The sequence below is a fragment of the Microtus oregoni genome, unplaced genomic scaffold (genome assembly GCF_018167655.1).
Source record: "Microtus oregoni isolate MIOR12 unplaced genomic scaffold, Mior012 000006F_ref0000085, whole genome shotgun sequence".
NCBI classification, from domain to species: domain Eukaryota; kingdom Metazoa; phylum Chordata; class Mammalia; order Rodentia; family Cricetidae; genus Microtus; species Microtus oregoni.
This window is the reverse complement of record NW_024543065.1, coordinates 8,698,153-8,713,689: the sequence shown is the minus strand read 5'-3', so window position 1 is coordinate 8,713,689 and position 15,537 is coordinate 8,698,153. Positions and strand designations below refer to the sequence as shown.

At 42.6% G+C, this 15,537-nt stretch overlaps 1 protein-coding gene across 3 annotated transcripts in view; it reads right to left on the bottom strand.

Annotated features, from left to right (window-relative positions):
• Nucleotides 1–15,537, bottom strand: part of Arhgap18 (Rho GTPase activating protein 18) — a 221,717-nt gene that overhangs the window by 138,090 nt on the left and 68,090 nt on the right. The window contains exon 1 of one of the 3 annotated variants that reach the window (XM_041654684.1): nucleotides 9,333–9,511. The exons of 1 other annotated variant lie outside the window; for it this stretch is intronic. In XM_041654684.1, the coding sequence (XP_041510618.1) occupies nucleotides 9,333–9,445 (113 nt within the window). In that variant the 5' untranslated portion in view covers nucleotides 9,446–9,511. Of the gene's footprint in view, nucleotides 1–9,332; nucleotides 9,512–15,537 lie in introns of those variants that run through there. One more of the 3 variants, XM_041654682.1, reaches the window with a different exon arrangement.

Genomic DNA, 15,537 nt, shown 5'->3' with positions numbered 1-15,537 from the left:
CTCTCTCCGCAGGTCTTACCTCTAGAAAGGCCTAGAATGACTAAACAGTCCACTGCCTGGAAACTGGTTATGGCCTACTTAGTACTAAACTCAGGGAGGTAGGAGAGTTGGCTGTGTAAGCGCAAAAACCCGAGTTTGGATTCCAACACTACGTTAAAAAGTTGGGTAAAAAGTTGGGCGTAACCACTCACATGCCTCTAACTTCCACCCACACATGCCTTTAATTCCAGCACTGTGCTAGCTAGAGACAGAAAGTGTGCTGGGGCTTTCTGGCCACCAACGTAGGTTCAGCTTCAGCAAGAGACTGTTCCAATGGAATATGGCAGAGAGTGACAGAACAGGGTGCCTAATAACTTCCTCTGGACTCCATACTCACACCACACCGTACACGCACTGCACATTCCCCTCTCTCTCTCTTTCTCACACACACACACACACACACACACACACACACACGTGCCCACATACATGCATCAAAATAAGATGAACTAACTGGGCAATGGTGTTGAACACCTTTAATTCCAGCACTTGAGAAGCAGAGGCAGGCGGATCTCAGTGAGTTCAAGGACAGCCTGTTGTACAAAGTGAGTTCCAAAACAGCCAAGACTGTATATATGAAATTTATGTATGTATGTATGTATGTATGTATGTATATTGTATGTGTGTATATATATATATATATATTGAACTAGGCAAATAAAATTCCAATTTTAAATTTTAATAAAAAGATTACTCATTTAGCCATTTAGCTCTAAGACACAAGAAGGCAGAAAAAGGACACCTACAAAGAGCCACCATAGTCAAACTGAAATGATCAGATTATGTTCAGAGTATAAAGCTAATGGACAGGTAACAGTCTTAAAGAAAAAGCAAGTCAGTCACAAGTGACACCACAAGACCAGTCACTGGACAGAAAAGAGGATGGATTCTTGCCCTATGACCAAGATCCTTATATATGATAAACCCCACTTCTTCTATAGAAATGTATTCTTCTAAGCAGGATGGTGGCGGTGCACACCTTTAATCCCAGCACTCGGGAGGCAGAGTGAGTTCGAGGCCAGCCTGGGCTATAAGAGCTAATTCTAGGATAGGCTCCAAGGCTACAGAGAAACCCTATCTCGAAAAACAAACAAAAAAAATGTATTCTTCCCAGCCAAAAGGCAGCTACCAAATATAACTGCAAGACACAAGGCTTGCCACTCTTTCTACACAGATAATTTGGTGGACTCAGTACTTAAAGGACTCAAGATACGGCGCGTGGCCAGACAGGTCTCCATGGTTCCTGTTTACTTCCATAAATAAATACCTTGCCAGTTCAAAGTGACAAGCGCAGCATCAAAAAGAATATGTCTACAGCAAGATCTGGACATGCTTTCTGTGGTTCCTGCCTGAATTTGCTCCAGACACTTTGATGCATCCCCGCTCTCCTCTAATAAAGACCTTCTTATGTTCCACCTCTCAGCAAAAGAAAAGGCTCATTACCTATCCAATAAAACAAAACAACCCATCTCTAAGTACTTGTTTGAAATGAAAAGTTTGGCCCATGAAAGTAAACACGGGATGGAGAAATTCAAGTGAGGTTTTCATCACACCATCTCAGCACACCTTCCTCCTTAGGTTTTCGCAGTTCTGAGCACATACAGTGATGCCCCAAAGATGGCAGAGAGAGCTTTCCCAGGACCCGTAAGCAGAGTTAAATCAAGTGGAGAGAAGGCAGCAGATATAACAAGACCTCATTGATGCAAGAGTAGGGGGCATAGAAAAAGAACTCCCAACAGGGCAGCCTTGGTCTTTAGTGTGCCAGAGGTTGGTTCATATATATGAGACAAACTAAAAGAAAAAAAAAATATTTGCTCTGGTGTTCCATCAAGATTAAAAGTGACAATGGAACTGGACAAATAGATAGTCAGTGGTTAAGAGCACTGACTGCTCTTCCAGAGAACCCAGGTTCAAATCCCACACTCAGCACATGGCAGTTCACAGCTGTCTGTAACTCTAAGATCTGACATCCTCGTACAGACATGCATGCAGGCAAAACACTAAAGCACGTAAAATAAAAATCAGTTTTAAAGAGTGGCTTAAGTCCAGCAGCTGTGCAGCCTATCCTCAGGCCCATGCATCACGTTACACAAGCAACTGTTGAGGCCATTTTGCTTCAACACATAATAGAACCAACAGTAAGAGAACTTGACATGTAAAAAGAATAACGAGGGCTGGTGAGATGGGTCAGTAGGTAAGAGCCATGACACCAAGCCTGGTCACCTGAGCTTGATCCTGGAATCTAGGCGGTAAGAGAGAGCACCACTCCCTCAAGATGTCCTCTGCCCGCCACACACAGGATGCAGCACACACGGTCCGCCACATATATACATACATACACAGCACACCCTAAATAAATCACAATAATAAGGCTGCCCATGAGAGCAAGAGCGAGCCCCACTGAGAGGGGGCAGGAGAGGACAGGGCTGTGACACAGTAAGAGAAGGAAGCAGAGTATAGGAATAACAAGGGATGCTTCATCAGGGGTGGGGTGGGGATACAGTATGTGATCACTGAACCCTTATATTTGAAAAGCAGAAATTTAATAGCAAGTTCCATGAAGATAACTTTAAACAATTCCCTCTACCTCCACCCCCACTGACACACACATTTTTAAGATGTGGTCAATGAAAAAACAATGTTTTGCTGCTTAAATGAGAGTAAGAGCTACCCAGTCAGGAGTGTGCATTTTGGGGCTGGTGAGGTGGTTCAGAGGTTAAGAGCACTAGCTGCTCTTCCAAAGGTCCTGAGTTCAATTCCCTGCAACCACAAGGTGGCTCACAACCAACTATAATGAAATCTGGTGCCCTCTTCTGGCAAGGCAGGCATACATGCAAGCAGAACACTGTATACAAAATAAATAAATAATCTTTAAGAGAGAGAGTTTGTGTGTGCGCATCTTAACAGCTCAAGAAGAAATTATGGGGAGGGCTTTTGCACTACAGATCAAAGACATCAAGTCTTAAAGTCTTTATGTCATTAAATTCAGGGCAAGATTAAAAAAAAAACAATCAGCCACATGGATAGGTACAAAGAATGCATTTTCTTTCCTTGCCAGGCATTGGTGATACACGCCTTTAATCCCAGCATGCTAGAGGCAGTCAGGTGGATCTCTATGAGTTCAATATCAGCCTGATCTACAGAGCTAGTTTCAGAACAGCTAGGGCTGTCCTGTCTTAAAAAAGAAAGCCCTGTCTTAAAAAACAAACAAAAAATGTATTTCCTGGGGGAGGGAAATGGGAGGCTGGGAGGAGGTGGAAACTTGTTTTTTGCTTATGTTTTTTTTTCTCCTTTTCTCAATAAAAAAAAATTAAAATAAAAAATGTATTTCCTCACTAAATTCAACAAAGGTAAGGTCAATCTAAAAACTTATTAGCAAGTTTCCTTTTACAAAATAATGAAAGCCTCAGATGACATACAAATTTGGGAGGAATTACTAATTGCACAGCAATTGGATTTTTAAATACCACGGGGAGTCACATAAAAATGATGGCCCTGGACTGGATGTATCGCTCAGTGGTAGAGCGCTTGCTTGCCTGATGTGTACAAGTCCCTGAGCTCAATCCCCAGCACTGTGAGAGAGAAACGAAATGCTAACCTCATCAAGCAAAGCAATGTCTTTTTTCTTAGAACTTACATTCAAGGCTGGTTTCTGGATCTTCCCAGTACAGCCCCCTTAGACACGGTGGGAAGGTGCCCTATCTAAAGCGGGGGCAACTCTATCCTTGTAAGAATTTAGGCCCATATTTCTGCGACAACCTTTGTTCACCTTTGCTCACACACCAGGCATCAGGAAATCCTGCAGACTCTTCCTCAGGGAGTTCACGACCCACTCCCTCCAGTACTGCAATGACTAAGACCTTGACCCAGGCCACAGTCACCTTCACCTCCTGACGGCTGCTGGTTCTGTGGTTTGTAATCAACCCCCTATTCCAGAGGGACCTTTTAAAGTAGAAGTCTCCTCTGTGTTCTTACTCTCCTCAAAACCCTCTCCTCTCTATGTTGCCCCATCTTTTTTTTTTTTAAGTATAATCAAAAAGCCCAAATGTTCTCTGCAGCCATTATCTACTGTAGCTTCCTTCTCTCCCCAGCCCTCTAACCAGGAAGGGCTCCTTGTTCCTCTGTCATCTGCTCCAGGGCCTCCTCTAGGCTTAAGGCTCTAACCGTCTTAACCCCTCTGCCTTCAGCCCTTGCTCTCAGATACCTGTTAGTCTTGACCATCAAGCTCGGGGATTACTGTCTACATCCGGTTACCTCTCTCTACATTCTTTTCGAGAAACGTTGAATAGGAAATGTCTTCCATGGGCTCATGTGTGGAAACCCTGATCCCAACTGGCGGCACTACTTGGGGAGGTGATAAAGTACTTCTGCAAGTAAGGCCTAATAGTAATAATAAGCCCCCTGGGGTATGTCTTGGGCAAGCGTACCTCAACCCAGACCCTTATCTGTCTCGCTGCTTCCTGGCTGCCTCCTACACCACATGCTCGCGGTGCCATGCTGTCTAAATCCACAGGGCTTGTGGGTTAAAGTCTCTAACTGGAAGTCAAGGACAGTGCTTGCTCTCTTTTCTCAGGTCCTTAGCACAGTGAGAAAAAGTGACAAAAGGGCTCACATTCTCCATGAAACACCAGCAAAAGGACAATTTTTCTGATTCTCAGTGACAGCTCAGATGGTATTTGGAGTAACTGAGTGGCTGGCTGGCTGGCTGGGCTTACAGAACAAAGCAATGATGAGACTTGAACATGTTTAGAGCTGCAATGGGGACATAAAAGTGACAGTGCTTTGTGCTTGGCATGCTCCTGGGCAAAGGTCCTTAAGGTGGAGGAGGGCGGGATGAAGACAGGAGAGAGTGGGGCTGCCAAAAAAAAAAAAAAAAAAGACCCACCCACATTCCGCCAATGTTTATGGATCTCGGTGCCCTGCTGCCTGCGCAGCTGTCCCCTGGCCAACTCAAAAGTGCTATGGAACAAAAACACATTTCCAAGGACATTCAAATTTCAAAAGACTGAAAAATATACGTTTCTCTTCATTTTCTAATTTTTTGTTTCTTTTACCTGGAATGGGAAGAGTGTGAGTGAGAAAAGTGGTCTTATAGATTAGACTTAAATTTTGCTATATAGCTGAAAATGGCTTTGAAATCTGCATCTTCCTGGTTCATCCTGTATGCTGCAATATTATAGGTACACACCAACCACGCCAGTTTCCCATAAGCCATATTATTTGTTTATTTGTTTTGATTGTTGTGGTAGTGGGTAGTTTGAGTCATGGCATCACGTGACCCAGGTTGATCTCAAACTTTCTAACTAGACAAGGCCAGCTTGAATTCCTGATTCTCCCTCCCTCCCAAATGCCAGGATCGTAGAACTGTGCTACCACGCCTAGCTTCTGACGTCGTTCTTAACTAAGCATGGTGACCATGCATCTATTGCTTAACCCATGACAAAATGAGATTTGCAAGCACGATGTTAAATGGAGGAAGACTATTCTACATGGCTTAGAGTGTTAAGGGAAGCAGCAGGCTGGCTTTGAGTCAAACACTGCCCCGTGGGCTTTGCGTGGATTATCTAACGTCATTGATCCAGCAAGTATGCTTGTGACATCCAGCTTGCAGCTGAGACTTAATGAACTCTTGGTGGCACACACTGTTAATGACTAGGGGAGTCAGTTGGAGTGTGAATCAAGCCTTGTTGGTCTCCCAGCCTTGGGTTTCAGGTTTTTGGTATCCCTTATATAAAGAACATCACAGTTGTTCAAGGCAGACACAAAGATCTCATTCTTTCAACCTATTTTAAACTATTAATTTTTTGAAAGAGTTAGAGTTTCCAATAAGACAAAAGATATCATTTGACATTAACATTAAAATAACAAAAGCAGAAACATATAAAGCAATCATAACAGGACTTTCTCTTCCCTCTTAAAACGATGCTAAAGTCATGAGAAACAGTTTTGTTGAAAAATTGCTTTTCCTGCAGCAAATACTGAGAGGCCTGCCTGGAAAACAAGTAAGTAAATAAAGTCTTGTAAATATAGCTGCCCATAAAAAGTGGTTTCTTTTGGAAACATTTGTATACAGTCAGCCAGAAAACTAATGTTAACATGCTCTTTCAAGTCCCAGGACCTTGAGGAAAAAACATTACAAAAAAGAAAATACGAAAACAGAAAACAGGATCCTAGCTGGACGTGGCATGCCTTTCATCCCAGAACTTGGGAGGCAGAAGCAGTGAGATCTCTGAGTTCAAGGAGAGCCAGGGCTACAAAAAAAAACTATCTCAAAAAAAAAACAACCACAAAAGAACACACACACACACCCCAAAACAAAACCAATCAAACACACACACACACACACACACACACACACACACACACACACACAGATTCTATAATTGGGAAGCCCCAACCAGGAGTAGGAGGAATTCCTCAATCTGGGAGTTGGATGTGCATTCTGATAAAGAGAGATAATGGAATACAAGGAATTTAGGGATATCAAACTACTTAAAAAATGTTACTTTATCAAGCTGGGCGGTGGTGGCACACGCCTTTAATCCCAGCACTCTGGTGGGGAGGCAGAGGCAGGTGGATCTCTGTGAGATTGAGGTCAGCTGGTCTACAAGAGCTAGTTCAAGGACAGGCTCCAAAGCTACAGAGAAACCCTGTATCAAAAACAAAACAAAAAAAAAAAAAACAAAAAAAAATTGTTAATTTCTCAACACCCTAAATTTTCCTAAAACCAGAACAGGAATAAAGAAAGATTTGGCATATGCCTTTAATTCCGGCACTTAGGAGGCAGATGCAGGCTGATCTCAGTGAGTTTGAGGCCAGCATGGTCTATGAAGCGAGTTCCAGGATAGTCAGGACTGTTACACAGAGAAACCATGTCTTGAAAAACCAAAAAAAAAAGAAAAAAAAAGAAAAAAGAAAAGAAATCATAAACATAATACTTTATGTTTTTAGTGGTGTGTATGTAAGCTAATCATATCGAACCATTTGTTTGATTAAAAAGCTCTTCAACGTAGATATTATTTAGACTAAATGGAGTCTTTTGATTAGCATGGTCAGAATTTTGAGCTACCTCCAACTCATTTTAAACAGATATGAGGACATGCAGGATCTGTATATGCCTCTGTATATGAGTTTTACTTTGACTTTATTTACAAAATAGGCATCAACCATCACTGAAATCTTGGAGCAAGCACCTTCCTAATGCTTACACTACCAGTCAACCAACCCACCCATAGCCAACACCCTAGTCAGTTCTGACCATTATCAACCATCGTTAGGTAGTTACTACTGACCCATTTCACCCTTCAAGTTCCTCTCCTTCTACCAAACCTTACTCCATGCCAATTCTAATGTCTTAACCCCTTCGAGGCTAAACAAGGTATCTCCCAAAGTTACATTCTACTTAGCTGAGAAATTACCCTATGTTCAAGGGTAAAAATTAATGAGGACTGACCCCCCTCTTCCCTCCTTTCTGCCTCAAACCAGTTTTCCATCGTGTCTCCCCAGCATCAGTAACTGTCCTTCAAGAAAACCAAATCCCAGGACAGGGTGGGTAAGCAGTGTGGCAGTCAGCAGAAAGGCCACTTGGAGCCATCCTAGGGACATGGCCCCCACACAAATACATGCTGCATGGGATACTGTCCACCCTGCTCCTCGGCCCATGTTAGTTCTGCTTCCACAGTAGCTGAAAACAATCCATTTCCTCCTTGTTTATTTTTTCAACTGTTCAAGTCTAAACCACCACAACAAGCTACACAATTGCAGATATCAGGAAAGAGTGTCCAGGGAATATACTCAGTCTCATGCAAAAGTTCAGAGCAGCAAACTTTGCTACAACTGAAGGAATTCCCCCGGGTTGGAGTCTGAACAATGGGATGAGTGGTTTGGACACACCCACCAGGGGGGGGGGGGCTGGGGAGTGGTTCATTAACTCTCACAACCAGACCTCCAGGCCTCAGGCCCACCCAGCCTGAAGCTAATGACAGTTGATGAACAGGCAAGCTTGCCTAGCTCTGGCTATTTTGACCGCCATGTGGAAGGCAAACCAGGGCAGTTACCAGTTTGCTGTCCCCGGCTGCTTACAGCTAGAAGGTGAATATTTTACTGCTGTTCAAAAGCATAGATGGAAAACATTGATAATCCTCAAAGACAACAGAAAGCAAAACAGTAACACATGTTTCACAAAAGCTACCAATCCCTCCCAAGTTTGAAAAGGAGTTCATTCAATGGCCTCGATACAATGGGCAACACGTGAGGAGCCAAGTTCTTGAGCCAAGATCTCACCCAGAATGTTACAGCTGTTCCTTTGATTTTCCCACGTCCCCACATTTGGGGATTTGAAAAGCCAATGAAAGGAGGTATTCTTTCAGTGTAAGTCCCGGGCGTTAAGTCACCCAAGAACAATGAAGTTTTCATTATCACTTTTAGCATCATGATGGAATTAGACCTACTAACAACTAATTTTTTGTTGCTGTTGTTTGGCAATCTTCCAGGCCAATATTTGTAATGTATATCTAAGACTGGAGATTGAAAGTTTCAGCTAGGGAGAAGGTCACTACGGAGAGAAAGGAAGAGGGGGGAAAACCAACCTTGAAAAAAAACAGAACAAAGTACACAGAAGATGACTCTCTGCGCCTCCATGGTCTATAGAACATTTGCCCTGTCTGCCTATAAAGTGATTTAACATTAACCACACTCCCTCTAGCAGCAGTGTGAGTGCTGCCTGCCGACAAAAAAAAAAAAAAAAAAAAAACCTCCCTTTTGAAATCCCTTCTGGAGGGGTGTGTTGGGCTGCAGGAGTAGTCTCCGTACACCGAAGAACGGGAACAGCACTGCCACAGGCCAGCAGCCTGGGCATTTTGCCGAAGAGGTCTGCTTTCAGCGCGGGGCGGAGGGTGCCACTCTCAAAACAGCTAGTAGAGTGACCAGCCTCCCTGCTTCTTGGCAGACTTTCCCAGCTAACAGTTCCAGCGGAGTTTTTGAGCCCATTCAAGAATTCCATCTCACAGAGAGTGTTTCCGATACAGTCATTTGATCAGTTAGCGTTTGCACATGCACCTGCTAAGCTACTGGGAGAGAGCCACAGAGCCACATCTCCCCCCCACCCCCATCCACCACTGGTAATCGAAAGGCTCTTGCATTCGCCGGGTGAATCGGATACAGGGAAGAAACCACACGTCTATGGTGCAGCCTGAGGTCAGGCTTCCAGTGCAGAGGTGATTCTCTTGCCTCATGACAACTTCCCTGTCACTTTGTTCCTGGGGCAGGTAGGGGTTTTTTGTTGGTCTCCTTACCTGGAGGTGGCTTCGTCGCCTCCCTTCCCATAGCTCTCCCCGACGACCTGGTCCTTGCCGCTGGGGTGGTAAGCAGTTAGCACAACTCCCGAGGAACTCGAGAGCCAGTTCATGATGAGAGAAGGGGCATAATTTCTGGGATCCTGACACAGAGAGGAATGAAGTTCCTGTCTCGCCTTGGCAACTTGCTCATTAGCAAAGGGCCAGCCCCTCCCCTGTCCGGGCCAGCGATTCACAGGGAGAGGGGCGTGGCCTCTCCAGCAGGGCTTCCTGGCCCTGCAGCTACAGGCTGTGTGTGACTCACAGCTTTGTTTAAACCCGGCCGTCCTAGTCAGCAGCAGCAGTTAAGGGGGCCTGGGTGCTGCGTGGTGCTCCTTGTCCCCAAAGGAAGACAGCTAGCTGACAATGCAAGCCTAGCGAGTTAGGAAACCGTTGACTAGGGCAGCGCCTTTTTCCCCTTCCCCATTCCTGTTTCCATCTGATAGTTTCTGCTACTTCATGTAACTCGAGTAAAGCATTCCTTAACCCCTTCAGGCGAGGCGTCAACATTCACCATGGCAAAACCAAGGAGCACAGTCAAACATCCAAGTGCCATGTGGCCATCACGAGAAAGACTTTGCTACCGCATTTAAAATATTGTGTTACTGTGTACCCTGGAATGTCAAACAAACCTCTTGTTTTATCAAAACATTGTGTAGGAGATTGAAAAAAAAGTCTATCTAATGACTTGTCTGTTAAGAGGTACTGCTCAAAATAAAAGAAGTTCCAACATTTGCTGAGATTCTATTGCTTTCCAGCTCTGTGGGTGTATGTATATGTGTATGTCTCTGTGTGTGTATGTCTGTGTGTATGTGTATGTCTGTGTGTATGTCTGTGTGTGTGTATGTCTGTGTGTGTATGTGTATGTCTATGTGTATGTCTGTGTGTGTGTATGTCTGTGTGTGTATGTCTGTGTGTATGCGTATGTCTGTGTGTATCTGTGTGTATGTCTGTGTGTATGTCTATGTCTATGTGTGTACGTGTATGTCTGTGCATGTGTATGTATGTCTGTGTGTGTATGTGTATGTCTGTGTGTGTTTGTCTGTGTGTATGTGTATGTCTCTCTGTGTGTATGTCTGTGTGTATGTGTATGTCTGTGTGTATGTGTATGTCTCTCTGTGTGTATGTGTGTGTATGTCTGTGTATATGTGTATGTCTGTGTGTGTACGTGTATGTCTGTGCATGTGTATGTGTATATCTGTGTGTGTATGTGTATGTCTGTGTGTGTGTATGCATAAGTTTGTGTGTGTGCTCAGATAATGTCACTAGGTACACACCTGACTCTCTAGTGCCCAAGCAGACAGTTCTCTGACCTGTAGCCACTCTCACTTCCTACCCTAAGTGAGGCTTTCACCTCATTCACAGGCCCTTCTTCCCTCAGGTCACACTGTCTTCCTGTCTCTTCCCTCTGCATCTGACCTCTCATTTTTCCATATCCCAGGCTTTAAAATCAATGTTAGACAGAGGAAGAATTAAGGGACTCTGAACGGTTGGTTCTTCAGTATTAATCTGGAATTAAAATTGGTCAGACAAATGGCTGCTGCGCCCATACTAGCACCACTGAGGAGTTTTCCAGTTCAGGTAAAATTTTAAAAAGTAAGTAGATAAGAAGAAGAAGAAGAGAAAGAAGGAAGGAAGGAAGGAAGGGTAAGTGTATTAGAGCGGGTGCTTCTGTATTTTAAATAACCTTGTATGGAAAATGGAAAAGGGTTTCTACATCACATCATCTTGTTTAAAGGTAGCTGCTCTGAGTCTTGGAAACTCTCTTCTTCTTCCCTCTACTCTGCTTCACCCCCTCCCTCCCTTCGCTTCCCTGGTCCTCCTCCACATCATCCTCATTTCTCTTCTCTCCTGCCCTCCTTCCTTTACTGACTCCTCAGTCTCTGGGTGTCACGCAGAGGACACTGCCAACTCTCATAAGTCAATTGATAATGATGGATATTTGTCCACTAGGAACCAAAACAATAATTAAGTCATATCTCTGCCTATTTATAGCATCTTCACTTATTTAATAAATTAATCATAATGCATAGGTTAATATGTAACCATTTCACAAGTCCAAATAATATTTCTGTCCAGGCAAAAAATTGACTGTGATCCGAATTGAATTCTAAAGCATTATATATAAATTTTGAATCCTACTCATTATATGGAAATCCTTCAGGCTTCTCTGTATTTCTTTCCAGTTGTTTTGCTACTGGTCTGAGGAAATGCCTGTCACAGACAGACAGCGAGTAGGACTGGTGTACACAGCTTCAGACTTAAGCTCAAGTGAGTTAAAAATAGTTTCCAAATTTTACTATGTCATCACGGAAGTAAACCCAACCACCAACATGGACTAATGAAAGGATGTTCTTCCATAACTTTAATCTACCAACATTCATAGTTCATTTCTGGTGCTCTATCAGCATGCATAAAAAATATGATAATGACATTATCTCTACATCATCTTCATAAAAAATAAAATATAATAAACACACACTTTTAGTGTCTCCTATTTCAAACTTTGCATGTTCTTGAAAACGTTAATATTCCAAGTGCGCTCATTTCAAACTCTTCCTGTTATGAGTCATCTTAGAAAGTAATTAAAACCATCAAGACAGTTGAAACATGCATCTCATTCATCCTCTTCAGATGTGGTGCACTACAAGTCACAGAAAGGGGAAGAACGTTGTAATTTATGCACTCCGAGATGTTGTTAAAAATAGGCTGGCGATAGTACTGAAGTGTTTGACAATTTGACAAGCATGTTCGAGACTCATTTTGAAAATTCTTGGGTTCAGTGCTACTAGTATGGGAGGGTTGACTAACTTTTCATACTTTGACACAGGCTCCTATTTGGTAATGTAGAATTATCCTGGAAAGACACCAAAATTGCATTGGAATTAACACATTTATTAATATTTTTCCTCCCCATCAATCTCCATCAGTAAGTGAAGGAGATGCCAGAAAGTGATGGAAAATTATCCGCTTCTATAAGATGATGTAAAACCTATACAGACATGAAGTCATGTGGAAAATAATGACCTATCAAATGGTTACACTGAACCCAGTTTATAGTTATGCATTATAACAAGAACTTGAATAGATAATCAATTACAATTTTATTTTATTGTTTTTATCTAAGTTATAAAGCTAAGATTTAGAGGAGTACAGACTAACACGAAGGCAAGGTTCAGTGCTGCCTTGCTGAGGTTTCCTCATGCCTTTATCGTAAATAATTCTTGAAAGCTTCCATTCTGGCCAGTTCTGTGCAGGGGAACTATAGCTAAAAAGCATTCTGTCTACAGAGCTGAAATGGACTTCCTCAGATATGTCACTTGTTACTAATTCTCTCTGGGTCCATGAGGGATGAGTCTGCCTTTATCTGGACAGTTTCAAGCATTTCTCCCTCATTATCAAAGTTATTTTAACTGTCCCTCCAGGAGAAAATATGTAGGAGTCATCCCCAGAATAATATGCAACTGTTACAGCTGCAGGCTAATTTAGGGATTCTTGCAAATATTTAAGGGTAGGAAAAATCACCTTCCTTATAGTTAAGGAATTTATTGCTAAAAAGTAGTATTTTCTAATATTTGTGTACTTATGTTATGGTTTCTCATTTACTCATATAGGAACCTTAAGAGATATATTAGAATTAGACCTACTCTAGACATGAGGAATGTGACATCTAGCTTGCAGGTAGCAGAAGCAGGGCTATGAACCAATGTGTATGTGTGTGATTGTTGAGTCTCAGTGTTGACCCTTTGTAAATGGAAAGAGCCGTGTAGATGACTAGCAAGGAAAGGAGCACAGGACAAAGCTATCGTGTTCAAGCAAAGAGAATAAATGCAGTGTGCTGGAGATTTACATTCTGGTCAGCATACAAGTGTATGTTCTTGCACTTTGAAACTGTTTCTTCCTTCAAAAGACTAGGGTTGTAAGGCATTCTAAGAAACAATCCTATCTACAAGTTTTCTGCCCATAGAAATGAAACAAAATACACTGGTCATTGGAAACACCCTTTCATTGTTCTTGAAAAAAAAATGTCCAGAAATGGTGGATTAAGTTTGTAGGCCCAGAGGCAATTAGGATTTGCAAAACACTGGGCCTTGGAAAAGGGCCTCTGTTCAGAACAGAACTGGCCATGTTCAAGGTCGTAGGGCTCCAAGGTGAATTCACTTGTCCTGTTGAAACTAGACACTGTCCAACAATGCCAAGTGTAATGCATGACTAACTTTGCCCTTAGTTTTCTTTCTCAGTTTAGTGAGAGCTATGTTTTAAATACAACCTAAGAATGAGGAATGAGTGAGGAACATTCTAGGGCTACACATACAAGAAAAGCTGAGTTTTGTTTACGCATAGAGATACAATTTGGAAGATCTGGAGTTACAGCTGTAGATTTGTTCAGATACAAAAGTCTTAGCAAGGAATCGATGACAAAGGGCCCAAGGGTGCTTCTATCTCTCAGAAGAAACCACTGTAGATTTTAGGTTCCATTGTAAACAGAAGTGGGGGGGGGGGGCAGGGGACAGACAGACAGAACAAAAATACTGAGATAAACTTGGGGAAGTCAAATATATATGGGAAAAAGAGCAAAGCAACAAGATGGCTCAGCCAGTAAAGGCAGGGGCCTGACATGGTGGAAGGAGAGAAGGAACTCTGACAAGCTACCCTCTCACCTGTACACCAAGTGCACCCCTCCTCCTTCTCTCCAAAACGTAAAAATAAATTAAAGAGAAAAAGAATAAAAGATGGGCTGATTTGTGCCTTAAAAAAAATACGAATAAAAATCATTTACTGTTTTGTTTTGTTGTTTTTGTTTTAGAATGTGTGGTATCCCTTTCCAAATGAAGCCAGTTCCGATGTTAAAGAGTAACGTCTAGAATAACCACACTGTTTGCAAGACTAGAAAACTTGCTACGACTGCACAAACTGCCGCCATTAGAAGGAAGTTGTGTTGTGAGACTTCCAGGAAGCTTAGAATTTAAGGAAGGTCTTTGGAACTGGAGGAGTAATCTGCTAGAATTAAAAACATCCTACGTACTGTACTTACCACTGGGGCACCTCCAATGTCAATACCACACCCCTCTTTCTTTCCCTAGTGAAGGGATTACAAGCCCACGATCCTGTTGCAGTACTCTCTGTAAACACCCACACTGAAGGCTAAAGCTACTATCCCAGGGCCCTTGTGATTATCCTCATTATCACAGCTTGGGCCTTGCTCATTAAGTTCTCAAATTAGGGCATCAGAAACAACAGGAAGGGGCTGGAGAGATGGTTCAGCAGCGAAGAACACTTGTTACTCTTCCAGAGGACACAAGTACCATTCCCAGCACCCACATCAGATGGTTCACTACCACCTGGGAGCCCAGAGGCAATGGATCCAATGCTTCTTCTTGTCTCAGGAGTTACCCACACATGTGGCACACAGACACATCTACATAAATAAGAATAGAATAAATATTTTTTCAAAAGACATAACAGGACCGTCCTAGTATCCCTTCTCTAGTGAGCGTGAGTAATTCTCTAGAGTGTGTATAAAAATATTCGTGCTTTGTGGGCAAGCTTCAGTTTTCAAGAGAAAAGAAAATTTCACCCTCGACAGTAATCTCAGTGAGGAACTTAACTAGGGGAGCTCAACTTGTTCAACAGCAATTCTTTCTGCTCAGCTAACTAAGTAACTCCTTTCATTTCTAGAGATGTATCTGTGGTTAAGAAGACAAGAACTGAGTTTAATTCCCAACACCCACATTGGGCTGGTCACAACTGCCTAGGACTCCAGTTTTGGTGCCTCTGGACTCTCTTTATAGGCACCTGCACTCAGGCGTACATACCTACATAGAGGCATACAAATGCAATAATTAAAATTAATCCTAGCATTCAAGAAGCAGAGGCAGGTGATCTCTGTGAGTTCAAGGCCAGCCTAGTCTACAGAGTGAGTTCCAGGACAGCCAGGACTGTTATATAGAGAAACCTTGTCTCAGAAAACCAAAAAAACCAAAAACAAAGCAAAACAAAACAAACAAACAAAAATAAAACACAGCACAACCATAATCTTTTTAAAAACAAAAGATACAGTATATGCGGTGTTGTTTTACAAGACCAGCAGCCTTGTCAACCAAGCTGGGCAACTGAAGTACTAAACCAGTTTATGAAGCCCATGATTTATAGGATGTAATTTTCG